Source organism: Somniosus microcephalus, chromosome 9 (assembly GCF_052327205.1).
Source record: "Somniosus microcephalus isolate GS21.2 chromosome 9, FLI_Smic_1.0, whole genome shotgun sequence".
Taxonomy (NCBI): domain Eukaryota; kingdom Metazoa; phylum Chordata; class Chondrichthyes; order Squaliformes; family Somniosidae; genus Somniosus; species Somniosus microcephalus.
Genome location: NC_140995.1, coordinates 43,151,399 through 43,175,454, shown reverse-complemented (window position 1 = coordinate 43,175,454; position 24,056 = coordinate 43,151,399). Strand labels below are relative to the sequence as shown.

At 43.3% G+C, this 24,056-nt stretch overlaps 1 protein-coding gene across 6 annotated transcripts in view; it reads right to left on the bottom strand.

The window, feature by feature from the left end:
• LOC147112358 (PHD finger protein 3-like) overlaps positions 1-24,056 on the bottom strand; it is a 149,624-nt gene that overhangs the window by 32,028 nt on the left and 93,540 nt on the right. For all 6 annotated transcript variants that reach the window (XM_085996538.1, XM_085996539.1, XM_085996540.1 and 3 more), the window contains 4 exons: positions 17,473-17,589; positions 16,498-16,626; positions 14,128-14,272; positions 1,637-1,838 (listed from right to left, as the gene is read on the bottom strand). In XM_085996538.1, coding sequence (XP_085852664.1) covers positions 1,637-1,838; positions 14,128-14,272; positions 16,498-16,626; positions 17,473-17,589 — 593 coding nt within the window. The remainder of the gene's footprint in view (positions 1-1,636; positions 1,839-14,127; positions 14,273-16,497; positions 16,627-17,472; positions 17,590-24,056) is intronic.

The following is a 24,056-nucleotide window of genomic DNA, read 5'->3' as shown; positions in this document are numbered from 1 at the left end:
ATTTTTAAAATCTTAGAGACAAAGAAATCCATCTTCACACTAGATGCTGGAGGTGAGGGTGGAGGGATGGATGAAACCGGTCTTGACAATCTCAACTGACTCCTAGCATCCACAGTTTTAGACACCGAACCTCATGAAAGATATATTGGTCTTGGAGGGGAACAGCTCAGAATGATAACAGGGCTTAAAGTAGAATCATAGAATGATACAGCACAGAAGGAGGCCATTCAGTCCATCGTGCCTGTGCCGGCTCTTTGATGGAACTATCCAATTAATCCCACTCCCCTGCTCTCTCCCAATAGCCCTGTACTTTTTTTTACGTTCAAGTGTTAAATTATGAAGTTGCATAAACTTTGTATTCCCTTAAGTTTAGAAGGTTGAGAGGTGATCAAATCGAGGTGTTTAAAATGATTCAGGTATCCAATAAGGTAAATACAGATAAACTATTTCCTTTGGTGGGGGAATAATTTAGAGTTAAGCCATTTAGGAGTGAAATTGGGAAGCACTTTTCCACATGGCTCTAATTTTTGCTATTATAGAATGAAAATGCTTGCCCACACAAAGGGTAGTGGGAATCTGGAAATATATACCCAAAAGGCTGTGGATGCTGGGTCAATTGAAATTTTCAAGACCAAGATGGATACATTTTTGTTAGTTAAGGGTATCAGGGAGGTGGGTTGTCCATTTAAATATTATAATAATGAGGCTGGCGTGCCTCAGATTTAACCAGCCTTTCTGTAACTGTGGCTGGCTGGGTTTCGCAGGCCTAGGGGAATCCACCAGCTGAAATAAGGCGAGGACTGCTGGATCCAGGATGCAAGTGCCTTTACACTTACCTCCTCGATCCAGCGTCCCTGCCAAACCCATCCCCCGCCCGTCACGAAGCCTCCGATCTCCTTCCCTGACTACCCGCCCGCCCCCCCTCCCCACGATGATCCTCAGGCCGGCCCCGTTCTTCTCTTCCTTCCCCCGACCGATGATCCTTAGGCTGGTCCTGATGCTTCCGCTCCTCTCTCTCCGCCCGTCCCACCATGCTCCGGCCCCGATCGTTGCTTCTCTCTCACTTGTTCCCCCGGTCCCGATTGTTGCTTCACTCCCCCACCCCGATTCTCCACCAGCCCCAATCGATGCTTCCACCGCTCCCCGCAGCCCAACGATCCTCCTCCGGCCCCCAACTACCCCCAGGTCCCCACCCGATCCCTACCCCCCTCCTCTCTGTGGCCTAGTGCCGCGGGCCTACCCACCTCTCCAGCTGGAAATGCAAATCAGGCCCTGCCGTTAAATTTGGCAGGGCCTGCAGGATACTTGTTCTCCCGGGTTTCCCGACCACTTCCTAGCACCCCCTGCTCACAAACGACCTCTTGATTAAAATTCCAGCATTTGACAGAATACTTCATGACTATTTCAATTACTTAAATGGTGGACAATGTAGCAACATTAAGACTAATTTCTCATAGTGCTGAAGAACTGAATAAAAAACAAGTTTCATTATTTTTTTTATTTCACCTTTGAGTTAGCAATTGAGTTTTAATAGCAACGTGTGCATGAAAATATTAATGAGTACTGAGTTACAGAAATATTCATGGCTATGCACAAATTAAGAATACTAGCAAAATCTCAAATAAATTATCCCTACCTTGTCACAGGGGAGGTTGATAACTGTGGTGATTCTGCTCTCTCTTCCACTGTTGCATCAAAAGACAAAATGCTGGAAGCAGAGGAAAGAGCATCTGCCAAAAAGGCCGATTCAGCATCAACATCTGATTGGCGTCTCATCACACTTGTAGCCACTTTCACTTTTGGCAGAGGAAGTTCCTCAACGGGTGGAGCCATTCTACCTGAAAATGTATTACAAGGAATCCCATCGCAATTCATATTTTTTTAAACTAATCACTAAATCAAGGAATATGCTTGGTCACATACATATAAAAGCACCAAGTCGTTTACAAATATTTCAGCACCTCACAAAACTATTGATAAGTTTTGTAGTTTCTGAAAATCTTGTCCTGTTATTCGACAGGGCTGAAATTAGTTGGAAGTCAGAAAACCAAAAACTTTCAACTCAGAAGCAACTTTCATTGGCTTCTTCTAATGAGGGTGAGGAACTTAACGTAATTAATATAAGTAGAGAAGAAGTACTAGAGAAACGAATGGGACTAAAAGCCGACAAATCCCCTGAACCTGATGGCCTACATCCTAGGGTTCTAAAAGGGGTGGCTGAAGAGATAGTGGATGCATTGGTTTTGATCTTCCAAAATTCCCTAGATTCTGGAATGGTCCCAGCGGATTGGAAGGTTGCAAATGTAACACCACTATTCAAGAAAGGAGAGAGAGAAAAAACAGGGAACTACAGGCCATTTAGCCTGACATCAGTCGTCGGGAAAATGCTGGAATCCATTGTTAAGGAAGTGGTATCAAGTCACTTAGAAAATCATCACATCATTAGGCAGAGTCAACATGGTTTTATGAAAGGGAAATCGTGTTTGACAAATTTATTAGTTTTTTGAGGATGTAACTAGCAGGGTAGATAAAGGGGAACCAGTGGATGTAGTATATTTGGATTTCCAAAAGGCATTCGATAAGGTGCCACATAAAAGATTATTACACAAGATTTGGGTTCATGGGGTTGGGGGTAATATAGTAGCATGGATAGAGGATTGGTTAACGGACAGAAAACAGAGAGTAGAGATAAACGGATCTTATTCAGGTTGGCCAGCTGTAACTAGTAGGGTGCCGCAAGGATCAGTGTTGGGGCCTCAGCTATTTACAATCTATATATTAATGTCCTAGATGAAGGGACCAAGTTTGCTGATGATACAAAGTTAGGTGGGACAGTAAGCTGTGAGGAGAACACAAAGGGCTGAGGAGGTGGATCTGGAGGCGGGACTGCTGGGAAAATCCCCAAAAATGGAAGCAGGTCCCAAACCGGTTCCCAACCTGCCTCCAACCAATCTTCCCGGGAGTCGGGTCCCCGATTTGCACAGGGTCCCAACTCATAGAGGCGGGAAGAGGATTACAGGTAGTCAAGAGGCTTTTTCCCATTTTTTCACTGCTGCTGCGGGCTTCCCGATGTCGGGGAACCCCGCCAGGGTGAGGCGTGATGTGGGTCTACTGTAATTTTTGTGTATATATAACAGCTGCAGAAGTGGTTTAAAGGGTTCAATGGGACACTGGTGAGTAACAGAGGTAAGGAAAAGTTATGAAAGTAATGTTTAATGTTTTTAGATGTTTCTACAGGTAACAAGCTGTGAAGTGGCTGTGTAGGCTCATCTCATCGGGAGAAGTGACAGATGGCTAAGGAGAGAGTAATTGGAGAGTCTGGGTGCAAGGGCTCACCTTTGGACAGTGATTGTCAGTGTTTGACAGCACCTTAATGCTGTCAAACAAGTGTGGTGTGCATATGCCTTTAAGAAAACCGGCAGATGAAGCGTCATCAACTGACGTCATCTGACATCGGCTTTCCCTTAATTGGCCGGCAAGCCTGCAGGGCGGGGTTAACAAGGCCAACGAGGGGAAAATAGCGTCAGCTCGTCAGACGTCGCTGGGGACGGGACTGGAACCCGAAAACCAGCAGTCCCGCCTTGAGCTCGGCATTCCGGGTAAGATTCCGCCCAAAGAGTCTGCAAAGGGATATAGATAGACTAAGTGATTGGGCAGTAAGGTGGCAGATGGAGTATAATGTAGGGAAATGTGAGGTTATTCACTTTGGTAGGAAGAATAGAAAAACAAAATATTTTTTAAATGGTGAGAAACTTTCAAATGTTGGTGTTCAGAGAGATTTGGGTGTCCTCGTGCATGAAACACAGAAAGCTAGCATGCAGGTACAGCAAGCAATAAGGAAGGCAAATGGCATGTTGGCCTTTATTGCAAGGAAGTCTTGCTACAATTGTACATGGCCTTGGTGAGACCACGCCTGGAGTACTGTGCACAGTTCTGATCTCCTTATTTAAGGAAGGATATACTTGCCTTGGAGGCGGTGCAACGAAGGTTCACTAGATTGACTCCTGGGATGAGAGGGCTGTCCTATGCTGAGAGATTGTGTAGAATGGGCCTATACTCTCTGGAATTTAGAAGAATGAGAGGTGATCTCATTGAAACATACAAGATTCTGAAGGGGATTGATAGGGTAGATGCTGAGAGGTTGTTTCCCCTGGCTGGAGTATCTAGAACTAGGGGGCATAGTCTCAGGATAATGGGTAGGCCATTTAAGACTGAGATGAGGAGGAATTTCTTCACTCAGAGGGTTGTGAATCTTTGAAATTCTGTGCCCCAGAGGGCTGTGGATGCTGAGTCTTTGAGTATATCCAAGGCTGATATAGATAAGATTTTTGGACTCTCGGTGCATCGAGGGATATGGAGATCGGGCGGGAAAGCAGAGTTGAGGTCGATGATCAGCCATGATCTTATTGAATGGCGGAGCAGGCTCGAGGGGCCGTATGGCCTACTCCTGCTCCTACTACTTATGTTCTTCAGTGGTGAGCTAAATATAGCTTCAGCTCAAATTAACTGTTAATATTGCATGGCAGACTTATTTCTAGGAAGGGTTTATAATGCTGCACACCTCTTCTCACCTGACAACCAAGCTTAAACTCCTGACAAAATATACAAATTTTAGGCTTCTTAAAAGAAAAACATTATTACTTGACAGACTTTCCAATGTAAAATAATTCATCTATTCAAAAAATCCTTGTCCCTATAAATTTTTCATATAACCTTCTTGGCAGTTAAATCTAAGAATGACAAGTAGGGAAAAAACAGAATGAAATATTGTACAATGTGTAACAGTGTCATGCACTTACATTGGACTTGGTTCATCCAAATCAGATAAACCACACAAACTGCATCTACCCAAACCAAAATACATTAGCAAGGTTCATCTGTACAGACCAACAATTTTTTTTAATTCATTGATGGGATGTAGGCATCGCTGGCAAGGCCAGCATTTATTGCCCATCCCTAGTTGCCCTCGAGGTAGTGGTGGTGAGCCGCCTTCTTGAACCACTGCAGTCCGTGTGGTGAAGGTACTCCCACAGTGCTGTTAGGGAGCGAGTTCCAGGATTTTGACCCAGCGACAATGAAGGAACAGTGATATACTGTGACTTGAAGGGGAACGTGGAGGTGGTGGTGTTCCCATGCACCTGCTGCCCTTGTCCTTCTAGGTGGTAGAGGTTGCAGGTTTGGGAGGTACTGCCGAAGAAGCCTTGGCGAATTGCTGCAGTGTATCTTGTAGATGGTACACAGTGCAGCCACGGTACACCAGTGGTGGAGGGAGTGAATGTTTAAGGTGGTGGATGGGGGTGCCAATCAAGCCAGTTGCTTTGTCTTGGATGGTGTCGAGTTTCTTGAGTGTTGTTGGAGCTGCACTCATCCAGGCAAGTAGTGAGTATTCCATCACACTCCTGACTTGTGCCTTTTAGATGGTGGAAAGGCTTTGGGGAGTCAGGAGGTGAGACACTCACCACAAAATACCCAGTCTCTGACCTGCTCTTGTTGCCACAGTATTTATGTGGCTGGTCCAGTTAAGTTTCTGGTCAATGGTGACCCCCCCGCCCCCCGCAGGATATTGCTGGTGGGGGATTCGACAATGTTAATGCCATTGAATGTCAAGGGGTGGTGGTTAGACGCTCGCTTGTTGGAGATAGTTATTGCCTGGCACTTCTGTGGCGCGAATGTTACCTGCCACTTATCAGCCCAAGCCTGAATGTCGTCCAGGTCTTGCTGCATGCGGGCATGGACTGCTTCATTATCTGAGGAGTTGTGAATGGCACTGAGCATTGTGCAATCATCAGCGAACATCCCCACTTCTGACTTTATGATAGAGGGACGGTCATTGATGAAGCAGCTGAAGATGGTTGGGCCTAGGACACTGCCCTGAGGAACTCCTGCAGCGATGTCCTGGGGCTGTGATGATTGATCTCCATCCACCACAACCGTCTTCCTTTATGCTAGGTATGACTCCAGCGGGGGTGAGTTCCCCCCTCCCCTCACCCCCAATTCCCACTGACTTCAGTTTTACTAGGACTCCTTGATGCCACACTCGGCCAAAAGCTGCCTTGATGTCAAGGGCAGTCACTTTCATCTCACCTCTGTTGTCCATGTTTGGACCAAGGCTGTAATGAGGTCTGGAACCGAGTGCTCCTGGCGGAACCCAAACTGGGCATCAGTGAGCAGGTTATTGGTGAGTAAGTGCTGCTTGATAGCACTGTCGATGACACCTTCCATCACTTTGCTGATGACTGAGAGTAGACTGATGGGGCAGTAATTGGCCGGATTGGATTTGTCCTGCTTTTTGTGGACAGGACATACCTGAGCCGTTTTCCACATTGTCGGATAGATGCCGGTACTGGAACAGCTTGGCTAGAGGCGCGGCTTGTTCTGGAGCACAAGTCTTCAGCACGACAGCCGGGATTGTTGCCGGGGCCCACAGCCTTTGCTGTATCCAGTGCGCTCAGCCGTTGCTTGATATCACGTGGAGTGAATCAAATTGGCAGAAGACTGGCTTCTGTGGTGGTGGGGACTTCAGGAGGCCGATATAGATCATCCACTCAGCACTTCTGGCTGAAAATTATTGCAAACGCTTCAGCTTTGTCTTTTGCACTCATGTGCTGGGCCTTACCATCATTGAGGATGGGGATATTCATGGATATTCAAATGTTCCACATGTTAATAAATTTGCTAGCTCATATGCAACTAAGTTTCTCTAGGCCTCCATGAACTGAGCATCCCCGCCCTCCCTCTATCCCCCCTCACCCCCCCGAACCAGTTCAACTCTTAAAGCCTCCTGCGTTATAACTAATGCAGTCAACAGCATACCTTGGATCACATCTACAATCTGTCAGACCCGATTTGTCCAGTTACAACAACCATCTGACATACCTGGGCAGACCTGATTTGTTTGATAAGTCCACTATAAGCAGCTTAAACTGTACTGGAATTATACTTCTGCACTGATGCTGCGTACAATAATAGTTTCCAATCATTCTGAAGCACCCTCAACAGGAACCAAGTGGCTCAGTCAGTGATTGTTTATTTTAACGAGTGCTATTGCCTGGTATAGGATGCAATACCAGACTGTAAACAGAGACTTGTGTAATGCCCCAACAATTAAGTCCCTTCTGTCACTAAACACATCGCCACATTTGCACAATGGGACCAACGGCTTCCTTATGTGCTGTAAATGCTATGATTCTGAACCTTTCCCCACCCCACCCCGTCCCTCCATTTTCTCACCTCTCCTGTGGCAAACAGTGCATACTACAGCATGAATTGCTCAAAGCAGCCAAAATAACAGCAGGTTTCAGAACATATTTCTGGTTGTTCTATGAACTTAACTTATTTGAACACTCCCAGTAACCAAGACCAATCAGCACAAAGCTAGCTTGATTGATAGCGTGTATCAATATTGGCTCTAGCAGTCACCCAAGGTCTTGTTCCTCTGTGGAACCAGCAGGACCTCAATGTTATTGTTGGCAGGTACACGTGTTGAGTGTCATCATCTAAGGCTGGGATCGTCACAACTATGTTGAATTAGGCCAACTGGTTTCTGGCTTGGGTTATAGGGAACTTGGACTATTTAAGCCTGAAATTTGAACCTCACAAAAAAGTTGATACAGAAGGTTATGTAAAAATGATTATATCTTTGGTATATAGACACATACAGTTGTTGAAGTATAATTAATTAAATTAAATGGTTTCAGATAACTGTTCATGATTATGTCGAGTTGAGTTGCTTTCTTGAAAACAATAAAGGTTCAGATGGAAAATTTCCCTATCCTTCTAATCTGTCTCACCGAAAACATCACATATTCCCTGTTTTCTATGAATATAAAATTGGTTTAAGGATAGAAAACAGACAATAGCCATCAACTGAAATTTCTCAGAGTGGAATTAAGTTACAAGTCAACTGCCCCAGAAATTGGACTTGGGATCTTTATTACTTTTAATGTTATAATGAAGGACATGAATTGAGATGTCATAAGGAAACATGACCAAAAAATGCAACCAGATTCAAAAGGTTTGTAACTTTTTAGGTAACTGATTAAGTAGATGGCAAATGGAGTTCAATGCAGATCAGTGTAAAATAATTAGTACTGGAGCAAGTAACCAAAAGATGTTATATGGAATAGTGGCGCCATATGCTGACAAGGAAAGAAATATTATAATGGATGAATCCATGATTCTGTCAACACCAATCTTGGCTGCAGTTTTAAAAAAAGGAAATATGGTACTAGCTTGCATCGGCAGAATAACAGAGCACAAAATAGGAGAGTTTAGACTGTTGCTGCAGATGGAATTAGTCAGAATCTGTCTAGAATAAGGTATGCCATTCTGATCACCTAAAGCATAAGGAGGACATTATTGCTGCAATGATAATTTTGGGTATAAGGAACTTAAGTCATGAGGAAAGCTTATGGAAGTTGAGTTTGTTGAGAGTTTGGAATTAAAAATTTCAAAATTATGAAGAGAATTTATAAAAATGATCCAGGCAAATTATTCACTATGGCAAAGGGTTCAAATAACATTGGACTGGGGGGGGTTGGGAAGAGAAAGGTTAGTGGGTGACAACTGGGCAGATTTTACTAGGGGTGGGTGATGCGCTCTGCCAGATTAGTATAATTTGCAAACTTGGAATGTTCGCTTATGATATCTCAATTCATATCCATCATTTCATCTAAAGAGAGATGGATTAAGGGATATGTAATTCAAATTACAGTGCTCGCTTGGCGGGTAAATGCTGACATGGACTGGTTGGCCAAATGATTTGTTTCCGTGCTGTAACATCTTTATTATATTTCTATGTGAGAGTGGCAGCGGCGGCGGCCCTGTGAGGAGCGAGGCGGCGGCGGCAGTTAAAAGCAGCGGCGAGGCTCAGGTAGGCCTCAGAGCGGCGGCGGACCAGTGAGGAGCGAGGCGGCGGCAGCAGTGTTAAAAGCAGCGGCGAGGCTCAGGTAGGCCTCGGAGCGGCGGCGGACCAGTGAGGAGCGAGGCAGCAGCGATAAAAGCAGCGGCGAGGCTCAGGTAGGCCTCAAGAGCGGCAGCGGACCTGAGAGGGGTGAGGCGGTGGCGGCAGTGATAAAAGCAGCGGCAAGGCTCAGGTAGGCCTCAGAGCGGCAACGGCGGACCCGTGAGGAGCGAGGCGCCGGTGGCGGTGATAAAAGCAGCGGCGAGGCTCAGGTAGGCCTCAGAGCGGCGGCGGACCAGTGAGGAGCGAGGCGGCGGCGGCAGTGTTAAAAGCAGCGGCGAGGCTCAGGTAGGTTTACCAATCTCAGAGCTCCGAGCTCAGAGGGAGGGAGAGAAGTAAAAAGTAATCGAAGTGTGACGTCACCAGAAAGCAGGTAAGTGATTGGTTGGTGAATATTTCTCTCTTTTTTAAACTTAAACTCTGTGGTTTATAGTTTCTAAGCTCTCTGTGGTGTAGCAGGGACTGTTGGTAAACCAGGGCCCTTAACTATATCATTTAACTGTAGTGTAATTGGTGGGATTGATTTGATTCAATTTAATTTGAATTAATTAAATGGTTAAGTCATGGCAGGAGTGCTCGGCCCCGTGGTATGCTTCTCCTGCGCTATGTGGGAACTCAGGGACACTTCTTGTGTCCCTGACGACCATGTGTGCAGGAAGTGTATCCAGCTGCAGCTACTGGCAGACCGCATTGCAGTGCTGGAGCTGTGATTGGATACACACTGGACCATTTGCGATGCTGAGGATGTCGTGGATATCACATTTAAGCAGTTGGTCACACCGAAGGTAAAGGTTGCACTGGCGGAAAGGGAATGGGTGACCAACAGGCAGAGTAGTAGCTGCAGGCAGGTAGTGCAGGAGTTCCATGTGGACATCCCCCTCTCAAACAGATGTACCACGCTGAATACTGTTGAGGGGGGATGGCTTATCAGGGGAAAGCAGCAGCAGCCAACCTCCTGGCACCAGGGGTGGCTCTGCTGCACAGGACGGGAGGAAAAAGGGTAGAGCTATAGTAATTGGGGATTCTATTGTAAGGGGAATAGATAGGCGTTTCTGCGGCCGCAAACGAGACTCCAGGATGGTGTGTTGCCTCCCTGGTGCAAGGGTCAAGGATGTCTGAGCGGCTGCAGAACATTTTGGAAGGGGTGGGTGAACAGCCAGTTGTCGTGGTGCATATAGGTACCAACGATATAGGTAAAAAACGGGATGAGGCCCTAAAACCCGAATATAGGGAGTTAGGAGGTAAACTAAAATAGGACCTCAAAGGTAGTAATCTCAGGATTGCTACCAGTGCCACGTACTAGTCAGAGTAGAAATAGAAGGATATTTCAGATGAATACATGGCTAGAGGAATGGTGCAAGGGGGAGGGATTCAAATTCCTGGGACAGTGGAACCGGTTCTGGGGGAGGTGGGACCAGTACCTGGGCAGGGCCGGGACCAATGTCCTAGGGGGAGTGTTTGCTGGTGCTCTGGGGGAGGGTTTAAATTAAAATGGCAGGGGGTTGGGAACCTGAGCAGGGAGACAGAGGAAAGGGAAACAAGGATAAAATCAAAAGATAGGAAGGAGAAAAACAAAAGTTGCAGTCAGAGAAATCAACGGTTTAAATCAAACATGGCCACAGTAAATAATAATTCTAAAAGGTCTAAGAGCGTTAAAAAAACAAGCCTGAAGGCTTTGTGTCTTAATGCGAGGAGCATTCGTAATAAGGTGGATGAATTAGCTGCGCAAATAGAGGTAAACGAATATGATTTGATTAGGATTACGGAAACATGGCTCCAGGGTGGCCAAGGCTGGGAACTCAACATCAAGGGGTATTCAATATTCAGGAAAGATAGGCAAAAAGGAAAGGGAGGTGGGGTAGCATTGCTGGTTAAAGAGGGGATTAACACAATTGTAAGGAAGGATATTAGCTCTGATGATGTGGAATCTGTATGGGTAGAACTGAGAAATACCAAGGGGCAGAAAACGTTAGTGGGAGTGGTATATTGACCTCCACACAGTAATGCGGAGGTTGGGGATGGCATTAAAAGGGAAATTAGAGAAGCGTGCAATAAGGGCACAGCAGTTATCATGGATGAATTTAATCTACATATAGATTGGGCTAACCAAATTAGTAACAATACTGTGGAGGAGGAATTCCTGGCGTGTTTACGGGATGGTTTCCTGGACCAATATGTCGAGGAACCAACTAGAGATCAGGCCATCTTAGACTGGGTATTATGTAATGAGAAAGGATTAATTAGCAATCTTGTTGTACGAGGCCCCTTGGGTTGGAGCGATCATAATATGATAGAATTCTTCATTAAGATGGAGAGTGAAGTAGTTGACTCAGAGACTAGGGTCCTGAATTTAAATAAAGGAAACTACGATGGTATGGGGCGCAAGTTGGGTAGGATTGATTGGGGAATGTTACTTAAAGGGTTGACGGTGGATAGACAATGGCAAACATTCAAAGACTGCATGGATGAACTACAGAATTTGTTCATCCCAGTTCGGCATAACAATAAAACAAAAAAGGTGACTCAACCGTGGCTAACAAGGGAAATTAGGGATAGCATAAGATCCAAAGGAGAGGACATATAAATTGGCCAGAAAAAGCAGTAAACCTGAGGATTGGGAGCAGTTTAGGATTCAACAAAGGAGGACAAAGGGATTAATCAAGAAGGGGAAAACAGAGTATGAGAGTAAGCTTGCAGGGAACATAAAAACTGACTGTAAAAGCTTCTATAGATATCTGAAGAGAAAAAGATTGGTGAAGTCAAGCGTAGGTCCCTTGCAGTCAGAATCAGGGGAATTTATAATGGGGAACAAAGAAATGGCTGGCCAATTAAATACATATTTTGGTTCTGTCTTCACAAAGGAGGACACAAATAACCTCCCAGAGATGTCGGGGAACATAGAGTCTGATGAAAGGGAGGAACTGAAAGAAATCAGTATTTGTAGGGAAATGGTGTTAGGGAAATTGACAGGATTGAAGGCCGATAAATCCCCAGGACCTGATAATCTACATCCTAGGGTACTTAAGGAAGTGGCCCTAGAAATAGTAGATGCATTGCTGATCATCTTCCAACATTCGATGGAATCTGGAACAGTACCCATGGATTGGAGGGTAGCTAATGTTACCCCACTATTCCAAAAAGGTGGTAGAGAGAAAACCGGGAATTACAGACCAGTAAGCCTGACATTGGTAGTGGGGAAAATGCTGGAGTCCATTATAAAAGATGTAATAGCAGAGCACTTGGAAAACTGTGACAGGATCGGACAAAGTCAACATGGATTTACAAAAGGTAAATCATGCTTGACAAATCTACTGGAATTTTTTGAGGATGTAACTGGTAAAACAGATAAGGGAGAACCAGTGGATGTGGTGTACAGGAAACTTTGTGCTATCCGGCACCGACGGGACCGAGCTGCTGCCGCTGCCTCAAAACTGCCGGACACTCCAGAGTTAATGTTGAAAGATACGGAGATTCTTATCTCCGTATCTGACAACAAACACTGTTGCTTAGCAACAGCTTCTAAACACTCGGGTGTGGCTGCAAGCGTCTGTAGCTGAAGCTGTTGCTATAGCTACAGACCTTGCAGTGCTTTACTGGGAAAAAAAAGCGAAGAAAACAAACGAAAAGAATAAAAAACGGCTCCTGATTTTTGCTGGTGGCTCCAGCTTGCCAGATGGTTCGCCTCCGGATAGCACAAAGTTTCCTGTATTTGGACTTTCAAAAGGCTTTCGATAAGGTCCCGCATAAGAGATTAGCGTGTAAAGTTAAGGCACATGGGATTGGGGGCAAGGTATTGACTTGGATAGAGAACTGGTTGGCAGACAGAAAGCAAAGAGTTGGAATAAACGGGTCTTTTTCCGAGTGGCAGGCAGTGACTAGTGGGGTACCGCAGGGATCAGTCCTTGGACCCCAGCTATTCACAATATATATTAATGATCTAGACGAGGGAACTAGATGCAATATCTCCAAGTTTGCAGACGACACATAGCTGGGTGGGCGTGTGTGCTGTGAGGAGGATGCTGAGAAACTCCAGTATGATTTGGACAGGTGGGGATATTGGGCAGAAACATGGCAGATGCAATATAACGTGGATAAATGATAGGTTATCCACTTTGGTGTCAAAAACAGGAAGGCAGATTATTATCTGAATGGCAATAGATTGGGAGAAGGGGAAGTGCAACGAGACCTGGGTGTCCTTGTGCACCAGTCGCTGAAGGTAAGCATGCAGGTGCAGCAGTCGGTTAAGAAGGAAAATGGTATGTTGGCCTTCGTAGCGAGAGGGTTTGAGTACAGGAACAAGGATGTCTTGCTGCAGTTGTACAGGGCCTTGTTGAGACCACATCTTGAGTATTGTGTGCAGTTTTGGTCACCTTATCTGAGGAAGGATGTTCTTGCCATGGAGGGAGTGCAGCGAAGATTCACCAGGCTGATACCTGGGATGGCAGGAATGACGTATGAGGAGAGATTGGGTCGACTGGGCTTATACTCGCTGGAGTTTAGAAGAATGAGAGGGGATCTCATTGAAACTTATAAAATTTTGACAGGACTGGACAGACTAGATGCAGAAAGGATGTTCCTGATGGTCAGAGAGTCCAGAACCAGGGGTCACAATCTAAGGATAAGGGGTAAGCCATTTAGGACAGAAATGAGGAGGAATTTCTTCACCCAGAGAGTGGTGAACCTGTGGAATTCTCTACCACAGAAGGCAGTCGAGGCCAATTCATTAAATATATTCAAGAAGGAGTTGGATATATTTCTTAAGGTTAATGGGATCAAGGGATATGGGGAGAAAGCAGGGACAGGGTACTGAATTTGGATGATCAGCCATGATCTCATTGAATGGCGGAGCAGGCTCGAGGGGCCGAATGGCCTACTCCTGCTCCTATCTTCTATGTTTCTATGGATACATAGGGTTCATCTATGAAAAAAAGGATGGGTTTATTGGGCCTAATGGCCTTTGCTGGTTCCTAAAACATCCTATATTCCAGTTCACAGTGAGCTTCACTAAATTAGAATTTAATGCTGGGTATTAGACTCGTTGATCTAGCCTATTCAGGAATATATGCCAGTTTTACAAAATCACAAATCCATTTGAAAATAAATTTGATACAATACTTTAATGTCTTTTCCAGACATACCCCTAAAACAGTTAGCATCTCTATTACCTGTGCAAATTTTGCAATTCAAATCAAAGAGGTGGTTTTTGTGCTGACACGTAGTATCGTCTGTAGCATCTGTTGGGGTCTCTTCATCAATCTCTTCCAATTTCTCTGCAATAGACTTTGGCTCCACAGCTTTTGGTTCAGCCTCCTAATATAGTTCACAAGGCAGAGATTTCACTTTAGCTGAGAAGATGGTTCTTATTTTAGTTCTTTGAGCACTACAGTAGAGCTTCAACAACACAATGTCTAGTTTATTTGAAAATGCTGTGAATTAATATACTGTACTTTGGTTAAATTCAGAATGAAAATACACACTTTTCTTTAAATGGCTTGATAAATGCAAAAGAGGCATGTGTTTTGATAGCTAAATGCCTTTCAAACACATTCAAAGGGCTAAGTGGTATGATGTGCAAGTGCTCCTTATTGTCTAATAGGTACAAGACCGATTCCAGTGAACAAAACAGCAGTCAAAAGGAAAAGATTTTTTTTAAGAACATAAGAAATAGGAGCAGAAGTAGGCCATTCGGCCCCTCGAACCTGCTCCGCCATTCAGTAAGATCATGGCTGATCTGATCTTGGCCTCAACTCCACTTTTCTGCCTGTTCCCCATAACCTTTGACACCCCTGTAGTTCAAAAATCTGTCTATCTCAGCCTTGAACATATTCAATGACTCCGCCTCCACAGCTCTCTGGGGTAGAGAATTCCAAAGATTCACAACCTTCAGAGAAGAAATTCTTCATCTCCATTTTAAATGGGCGACCCCTTATTCTGAAACTATGACCCCTAGTTCTAGATTCCCCCACTAGGGGAAACATCCTCTCAGCATCCACCCTGTCAAGCCCCCTCAGAATCTTGTATGTTTCAATACGATCACCTCTCATTCTTCTAAACTCCAATGAGTATAGGCCCAACCTGCTCAACCTTTCCTCAGAAGACAACCTCTTCATCCCAGGAATCAACCTAGTGAACCTTCTCTGAACTGCCTCCAATGCAAGTATATCCCTCCTTAAATAATTTTGCCTTTACCAATGTAACAGAATCTAGTTATGAAATTAACGTCACATTTTATCCTCACAAAACCCCTGATAAAATTTCCCACCATTTTGTAATACACAAAAATCAAACCACTTGCTTCATGCTTTCAACAGTGAATGTTGATCGTGAACGATAGTGATGCAATTTTAAGAAATCACATACAACGAGTTACTAGTCAGCTTCGAATTCGTTTCATTTTTCTACCAAAATTGGAGTTTCCCCTTTTAATATTGGACGGTAATACAACTGATCATCCTATAATTATAGCGTCTTTTAATCTAGGCTGACTCACCAATGCACCACTGAGGGAGTGTTACATTGTCAATGATGTTCTCCTTCGGTGAAATTTTAAACCAATGCTCCTTCTGCCCGTTTCAATGGCTGAGATGAATGTTAAAGCTTCCATGTAACTTAGGAGCTAGAAATTGGTATAAAAAACATTTCCCCCTCATTTAAAACAAGCTACATTCGGAAGAGACTACTGCTACCATGTAATTGAATGCGTAAAACCAATTCTGCTCTGCTTATTTGTTTTGCAAATTAATCCTGTTTCTTCAAACTTGTTAATTGGATTGGTTTGATGCATCACCATCAAGCAAATTATGGAATAAAAGCCGAGGTAAAAACCACCTTTGTTTTACATCTTTTTAAATTTCACTAGTATTATTACAGAACAGGTGTATATTCTTTTCTGCTCAACAATTTACTATATGAAGAACTGTGTAGTAACAAATTAGCTGTTTGACTAATTCAGCTAACAGGTAACTCATTAGAGTCAGCTGGTAAATAGTTCATAAAATTCCTGTTAAAAATTGAGCACAAAGAAAAAATCTGCTTACAAGTAATTGAAAAACTATGAAGACTTGTTAAATGAACCAAGAGATTTTATGAAATGGTGCCCACGGTGTAAGCTTCCTGTGATGGGAGCACACACTGGTAACTCAGACGCAGAGGTCAACGTACCTCACACAGTTTTCTGTCCATTCATTTTAATAGATAGACAACAGGACATGGTGATCTCCACACCTAAATTACCAGCAAGTGCTCTCTGTGCAAAGCTCTAGGTTGGGAGTGCCAATTCATAACATTTGTTTATCGGTTTCTGGCTGGCATGTTTCTTTAGCTTCATGTATTACCGCTATAAACTCTGCAATTAGTCTACATCAGAAGGCCTTTTAACAACACAAAACTAGTCGGTAACACAATGGCTACATGTAAATGAGTTAGAACATAATCCATTAACACAGAAAGGCATTTACTAAATCTGATTTCAGAGAAAATATTGAGAAATTTCTCAAAATATTCTATTCAAGATTTTATTTGGGTTTATCATTTACCTCTGTATCTACCTCCTCAGGCTCTTCCATTGGTGTCTCACTCTCGATTTCTATTTCTCCTTTGTGGGTTATTTTTGTAATCGGTCGCCTTTCAACCTCCCTTTGTTCCTTTTCAATCATTTCAATCGTCTGTGGATAAAATAAGCATAATTCAGCTACACTGTTGTGAAAATGCACAGGAAAGCTTATGAATACATAATTTTCCAATCTGTACTCTGTCAAAATGATTTTCATTGCAATAAATGTGCATTTTATGAAAATTCCAATTCTACAGCTTACGGGGTCCTGGGCTTCATGAATAGAGGTATAGAGTACAAAAGCATGGAAATTATGATGAACCTGTATCACTGGTTCAGCCTCAACTGGAGTATTGTGTCCAATTTTGGGCACCACACTTTAGGAAGGATGTGAAGGCCTTAGAGAGGGTGCAGAAAAGATTTACAAGAATGATTCCAGGGATGAGGGACTTCAGTTACGTGGATAGACTGGAGAAGCTGGGGTTGCTCTCCTTCGAGCAGAGAAGATTGAGAGGAGATTTGATAGAGGTGTTCAAAATCATGAGGGGTCTGGACAGAGTAGATAGAGGGAAACTGTTCCCATTGGCGGATGGGTCGAGAACCAGAGGACACAGATTTAAGGTGGTTGGCAAAAGAACCAAAGGCGATTTAAGAAAAAACTTTTTTACGCAGCGAGCAGTTAAGATCTGGAATGTACTGCCTGAAAGGGTGGTGGAGGCAGACTCAATCACGGCTTTCAAAAGGGAATTGGATAAGTACGTGAAGGAAAGAAATTTGCAGGGCTACAGGGAAAGGGCGGGGGAGTGGGACTAGCTGAAGTGCTCTTGCAGAGAGCCGGCACAGGCTCAACGGGCCGAATGGCCGCCTTCCGTGCTGTAACCATTCTATGATAGTGTGCCAAGAGGGTGATTAATTGTAGTGCTGAATAAAAATAAATAATAACCAAAACGGATCTTACATGTCTATTTTCTCTTTGTCTCCATGCAGCTAATTCCTTGGATGCCAACTCCTCTGGACTCATACGAATCAAATGATCAGGTATGATGTCACCTTTTAACACTCGTTTAAACAACACCTGAAATGATTCAAAAGTTTTTCAAATGAAAATTCTAATTTATATTTACTAAAACTTAGTTTTCATTTCTGTACAGTAAACAAAAGTGTACTAAACCATATAAATAATGAAGTGATGAAACTATTATTGATTGTTCTTAGTAATATTTTAATTTACCAAGGCGGGCAGATAGGAGTTAAGATACAAATCAGCCATGATCTAATTGAATGGCGGAACAGGCTCGAGGGGCTAAATGGCCTACACCTGTTCTTATGTTCCTATCTTTTTCCTAATTTTAATTTAATATTTTATGGTGTGCAAACTCAAAACTGTATCAGTTACGCAAGAATATTCAAATGCCCTCTGCAATTTTAAACTGGTGCAGTGAATTTCAGTAATATTCTCAGCAGGGTTTGAAAATAAATGTTGACATCAGAATGCTTTGTAAGTCACAACTGTCGCACACGCTACAAAGCGAAATGAAATTCATAAACAAATGCTAGTTTTAGATGGGCAACCCATCCTTCACAGTGAGTGCTGACAGGTGACTCAACCACAGGGAACATCACACCCAAGCTCAAACCTGCCATAAGGTTACACTCCTGGCAACAGTCAATGGGTAGGAGCAGGAAGACTGGCTGATTTTCCCTTCCCTAATCCAGAGCTGCCGAGACCAAATGTAAGTGACTCAAACACCTGAGATCAATTATTGCAGCCCGAGTGGGACCAAACATCAACCTCTTGTTCTGCACAGCCCAGTTACCAACTGGATACATTAGTCATTTGGAGAGCTATAGCAAATTGTTTTTAGAAATCCAAATTATATTTTATTAATTTATTAATTATTTTAATATGTTCTTATTTATCTCCTTGAAAAGTTATCCACAAATCTATCCACTTTGTTTATGAACAAACAAAGGTTTAACCATGCCAGAAGACACACTTGAATGGTGCAAGCAGAGCTTCCTCATGGCCATTTTTAACTCTCCCCTCAAATGTCCCACCAGAGACTGCCAACTCACTCGAAGGAGTAAAACTGTCACTGGAGACCGCGAGTTTCCAACATTACTGCATATATGTTTACACTATATAATTTTATATCTGTTGATGTGAATTACATTACTGTAATCTGTCATAGATTGGCTGGTGTCATTTACAAAAATAAGGATGAAGAGAAAAAATATTTAAAAACTAGCACTGATGCAGCATCTTATCAAAATGTCTCTCATTATGAATTACCTTTGGAGTGCAGGGACTACTCGTCACAAGATAAACATGGATGAGTAATGTTGTTTGGCGCACTGTAGTTCATCTATTCAGAAAGATCCTACAATCCCTCCATTGTGGCAATACTGCTAAATAATTTTGGAGGTTTTGCTACCATTATTCTACCCAGAAGGCCATCCAATATGGCAAGCACAATTTCCTGACATCAATTTTAATACCTGGGGCATTCCAGAACAAAACAATGTCATTTTAAGTATATAGATTTCACTAGCAGTCTGGGGGTTGGAAGCAACTGGGGAGGCTGAAAGACCAGAGAGAGGATTTTAAAAAAGGCATTAGGGAGAACAAAGTATATAACATTCTGAAGTACAGTGTGGCAAAACAGAATTGAAAGAACTATAAAAACCAAGCAGAGGAAGACCAAGAAATTGATGAGCAATGCAAAGAGGAAACAGGAGAGAAATATAGCAGAAAATATAAAGGACAATAACAACGTATTCTTTAAATGCAGCAGGACCAAGAAAAGAATTCACTGACACTCGAGTGCTTACTGATGGCAATAGGGAAGTGGTATCTGAGGACTGGAAAGAGATGGAATAAATAAATCATTATTTTGTAATTGTTTTGACCACTGAAAGGGGAGGCTGGATGTCCGAATTGAGAGTGAGAAAGAAAAGTAGAAAGGTTTAGCAAGATGAAGGCAAGTATGGCTCCAGCAAAGATGTAATGTGCGATAACCGAAAGGGCAATGGATAGGCTTGGTTGATAGGCATAGAAAAGGCACAGGGAGTTCCACACAGCTAAGTAGAAATTTGTGAGGTTAGGCAGAGGAAGCGTGAAAGTGCATTACATATTAAGCTACAACATGCTTGAGGTAACACAGCAAGAGATCTGGGCTTTTGGTGGAGGGGTTGCTCACTGCCTGAGAACGCTGAACTGAAAAAAGCAAATGAGTTATTCGGATGTATAGCCAACGGTTCTAATTCTAAGGAAGTGATGTTGAAGTCGTATCTGGCCCCGATGATGCCACATCTGGAGGGCTATGTTCAGTTTTGTTCTCTGTGGCCCAGAATTTCCTGGAATGTTTTGGCATAACTATATCATAAAAGGGTGGCGTTGCCCGAGGAAATTTGCGCATAATTGTTTTACGCAGAAACATCACTACACACAAATTTCCTCAATCGTTTAACGCCCACCAAAACCCTTTGCCGCTTATTTACATAGCTCAATGCAAAAGACCAGCTCACACAAGTTTCCTGGATCTACACAAATAATGCGCTGATGTACATTTATGCCCAAATATCAAGCCGCAGCTTGGCTCAAAGTCAACTATATTCGGTGTAACTGAGATTTCTGGAGTTTGATAGCGATTTCCTTTTCTTCATTTTTCTTACTGAGACCTGCATTCTATGTAACCAAAGTGCTTTCAGTCTCAATGCACCTGAATTTTTTTGGACTGCAAACTACCACACCCCCCACCACGCATTCAGAAGCACTAAGCAGCCGGAATGGCTTTCCCACTGGGCATACCGTCATTCTGCATAATAACAACAGAGGATGAGGGGTTGCAGAGGCAAGAGGCTCTGAGAGTGAGGTGCCCTGAAAGACGACAGTAGCTATTACCCTACTGGTGGCGCTGCATTTACACTTGTTTTACACTGGCTTTTATGTTACAGTGGAGGCAAATGAGCTCAGCAGGAAATTTCAGCGCAAGTTCCCATCAGCAAGATCAGCGCAGAAACCGACGTAAATTTCAGTGTCATTTCAGCGTTTATGTGATCCAAGAAATTCAGAGCCGGTATTACAGGAAAGATGTCGAATTATTGGAGGGAGTCCAGAGGAAGGCTACGAGACTGATTCCTGAATTTTCAGGGCTTGTTTATGAGGAAAGATCGTCCCCTTACTCTCTGGAGGAGAATGGGTGGGGGAAACTCGGTTAAGGGGGAAAAAAAATCGGTCGCGCCCCCTTTGGGGCGCTAACTTCGCCAGGTCTCTACTTTTAGCATCCCGAAAAAGTTAGCGCCCCTGCACCGTAATTTGAGTGGTAGCGCCGCAAGCAGGAGGCGAGGCGCTACTGGAAGCGCTCCCCCTCCTTCCTGGGGTGCTACCATTCAATATCACAGCGCCACACGCGTCAAGAGGAGTGCCGGGCTGACCGATCGCGGCCGGCATGCATGAAGAAGCGGAAGGGGGGCAGGTGCTGGCAGGCAGCCCAAAAAAAATGTCCGACCAGCACTTGCCCTTTAATTTGTGCCGCCACGGCCACAAAAACACCACCCTGACCCTGTTGGACATATCGTCCGGCGGTAGGTATGGGGGGGCGACCGAAGTCTGTGGCTGGGGCGCTGCGCATGGTGATGACGTCATTGCCGGAGGCGCAGTGCGCTACTGGCTACTGCCGCCGCTAACCTCCCGCTGAATTTCATGAGAGGCGTTAGCAGCGCCACGCCCAGGCGCTAGGGGCTTGGTGCTAATGGGAGGCGCAAAACAACCCAATTTTTCCCTCAAGGGCTTTAAGATTTTCATAGGTATGGGGAATCTGCATCCAGGAAAGTTCTAATATTGAGTTCCTGATGTACTTTAAATATAAGCATTACATAATCAGATTATTTGCACTTAACCGAGCACCTTGTCCCTCGCTAATATGTGTTAATTATAGTTTTATAAACACAACAGATTGCATAATCAAACGGACTTTACATCACCTCTTCCTACTGCATACAAGAGCTTAATTTGAAAGGCACTCTGATAATTTAGTGACATATTATGACAGCCCCATAATCAAACACAGCTTGAAGCAGACTAATGACTTTACTTCTGGGTGCTTACATGCCTTTTACTTACTGCCAATCAGGATTAGGACATGCGCTTTTAATAATTTGATTAATAACCATTAAATAATGGAAATATTTTAATCATCAGGATGATTCCATTAAAATACTTCTAAAGTACTTCTACTATTTAGAACCACAGAGGATATCAACAATACTGAAATCTGTCTTAAAGTATTAGTTAAATAGCAGGGAAGAAAAAAATAGAATTAAGAGCAAAATCAATCATGTGGGCATCACTACAATATCTGTACAATTTAAATATTCTTCAGTATTCACTAGCAAAATTAAATTCCATAATCTAGGAATGCATTAAAGGTTTATGAAGGTCAATGGGCAAGAACCTGAAAACTGGAATGCATTTATATCATCATTGGAAAAAAAACTACAACTGTCTTCTTTTGAATTCCTCTGGAAGTGGTAGGCAGAACATTCCTTAGTATGCAGTTAAACTAGCACTTCCAGCTCACTGAAAACCAGCATCAAGTAAACATTCATGCAAAAATGGAATGGCAGTATAACTCAGAAATCAGGTCGCTATCTAAATTCCAAATGCATTAAACTCAAGAAGTGTGACACTCTCCCTCCCCAAGATAGCTATCTCACATTAGTGAGTTTATACCAGCTGTACTTTTATCTAGCGCAAAGCCACATTTTGAAAGTGCCTAGGTGCCACTCTCTCCTAACATTAAAAATCAACCACCCAGAGAACACAGCCTTTTGCATACGCCCAAACATGCATTCTCAGAGGTTGGGCATAGGTAAGTTCTGTGGCCTGAAGCAAAGCGCAGTCAGCCAAGTAATTCTGGTCTGCTGACTGCACAATGCACCCCACAGATACCAGTATGAGACCAGAGGCTTTGGTATAACTTTCCAAAATCTTTAGCAAAGAAAAGAGCCTTACAATGAGGAAAATCTCTAGCCTGGACACAATTAAACAAAAAATTCTGACAAACAATTAAATCAATAAGGAAGTTCATACCACCTACAACTATACTCCTGTACCTGAGCCATTCCATGTACATTAAACTCAGTGACTGAAAACTGAATTGCACGCTTTAGGGAAAAAAGTTATCTTTTTACTTGACACTTGCCAACTGAATTTTAATCAAAGAAATCTTCAAAAGGTATAAACTATACTTTTACTACTGAAGGGATTTTAAAAAGGATAGGGGGTAGGGAAGCAGAGAAAGAAAAAAGACTTGCATTTATATAGCGTCTTTCACAACCTCTGGACATCCTAAAGCACTTTACAGCCAATGAAGTACTTTTGAAGTGTAGCCACTGTAATGTAGGAAATGCAGCAGCCAATGTGATAATGACCAGATAATCAGTTTTAGTCATGTTGATTGAGGGATAAGTATTGGCCAGGACACGGGAATAATTCCCCTGTTCTTCTTCAAAATAGTGCCATGGGATCTTTTACATCTACCCAAAAGGGCAGACGGTGCCTCGGTTTAACGTCTCATCCAAAAAAACGGCACCTCCGAAAGTGCACCGCTCCCTCAGTACTGCACTGGACCGTCAGCCTAGATTTTTGTGCTCAAGTCTCTAGAGTGGGACTTGAACACATAACCTTCTGACTCGAGGCAAGAGGGCTACCAGCTGAGCCACAGCTGACACTGTAAGAAGCAATAGAAATAGAGTCTGGTCATCAAGACACAAGGGAGACAAGAGCCACAAGGCTGATCCCTGTTATCAGGTGTTAGGAGGACAGATTCAGCCTCGAAAGAAGAAATGCAAGAGATGGTCTAAGTACAAGATAGTTAACAGTATGGAAAAGGAAAATCTGGAAAAATAAAAAAATAAATTGCATTAGCAGGTCAATGGGAGAGGGGTTCAAACTAGTAAAAGGGATATTTAGGAATATCAGAAAGTTATTCTTCAACAGAGTGATTGACAAAGGCAATGGATTTTCAGATACAGTAGTTAGGTAATCATTTAAGAATCGAACAGATGCTGCAATGGGGAACATTTAGGGTATTTCTGGTTGGATGACCCAAGGAGGACAGATTGGCCTCTGTCATCCATAATTATCTTGTGAAAATGATGAGATTAATACTAGTTTTAGATGATAAGCATGTCAGATTTGAAAAGTAACTTACCCATGACAATTTAGCAAGTGAGATCTGGCAGCACAAACAGAACACAAAGCATATTCCCTCTCTTCAAGACATCGAAGATAGAAACATAGAAGATAGGAGCAGGAGTAGGCCATGCGGCCCCTCGAGCCTGCTCCGCCATTTAATGAGATCATGGCTGATCATCCAAATTCAGTACACTGTCCCTGCTTTCTCCCCAGATCCCTTGATCCCTTTGGCCTTAAGAAATATATCTAACTCCTTCTTGAATATATTTAATAAGTTGGCCTCAACTGCCTTCTGTGGTAGAGAATTCCACAGGTTCACCACTCTCTGGGTGAAGAAATTC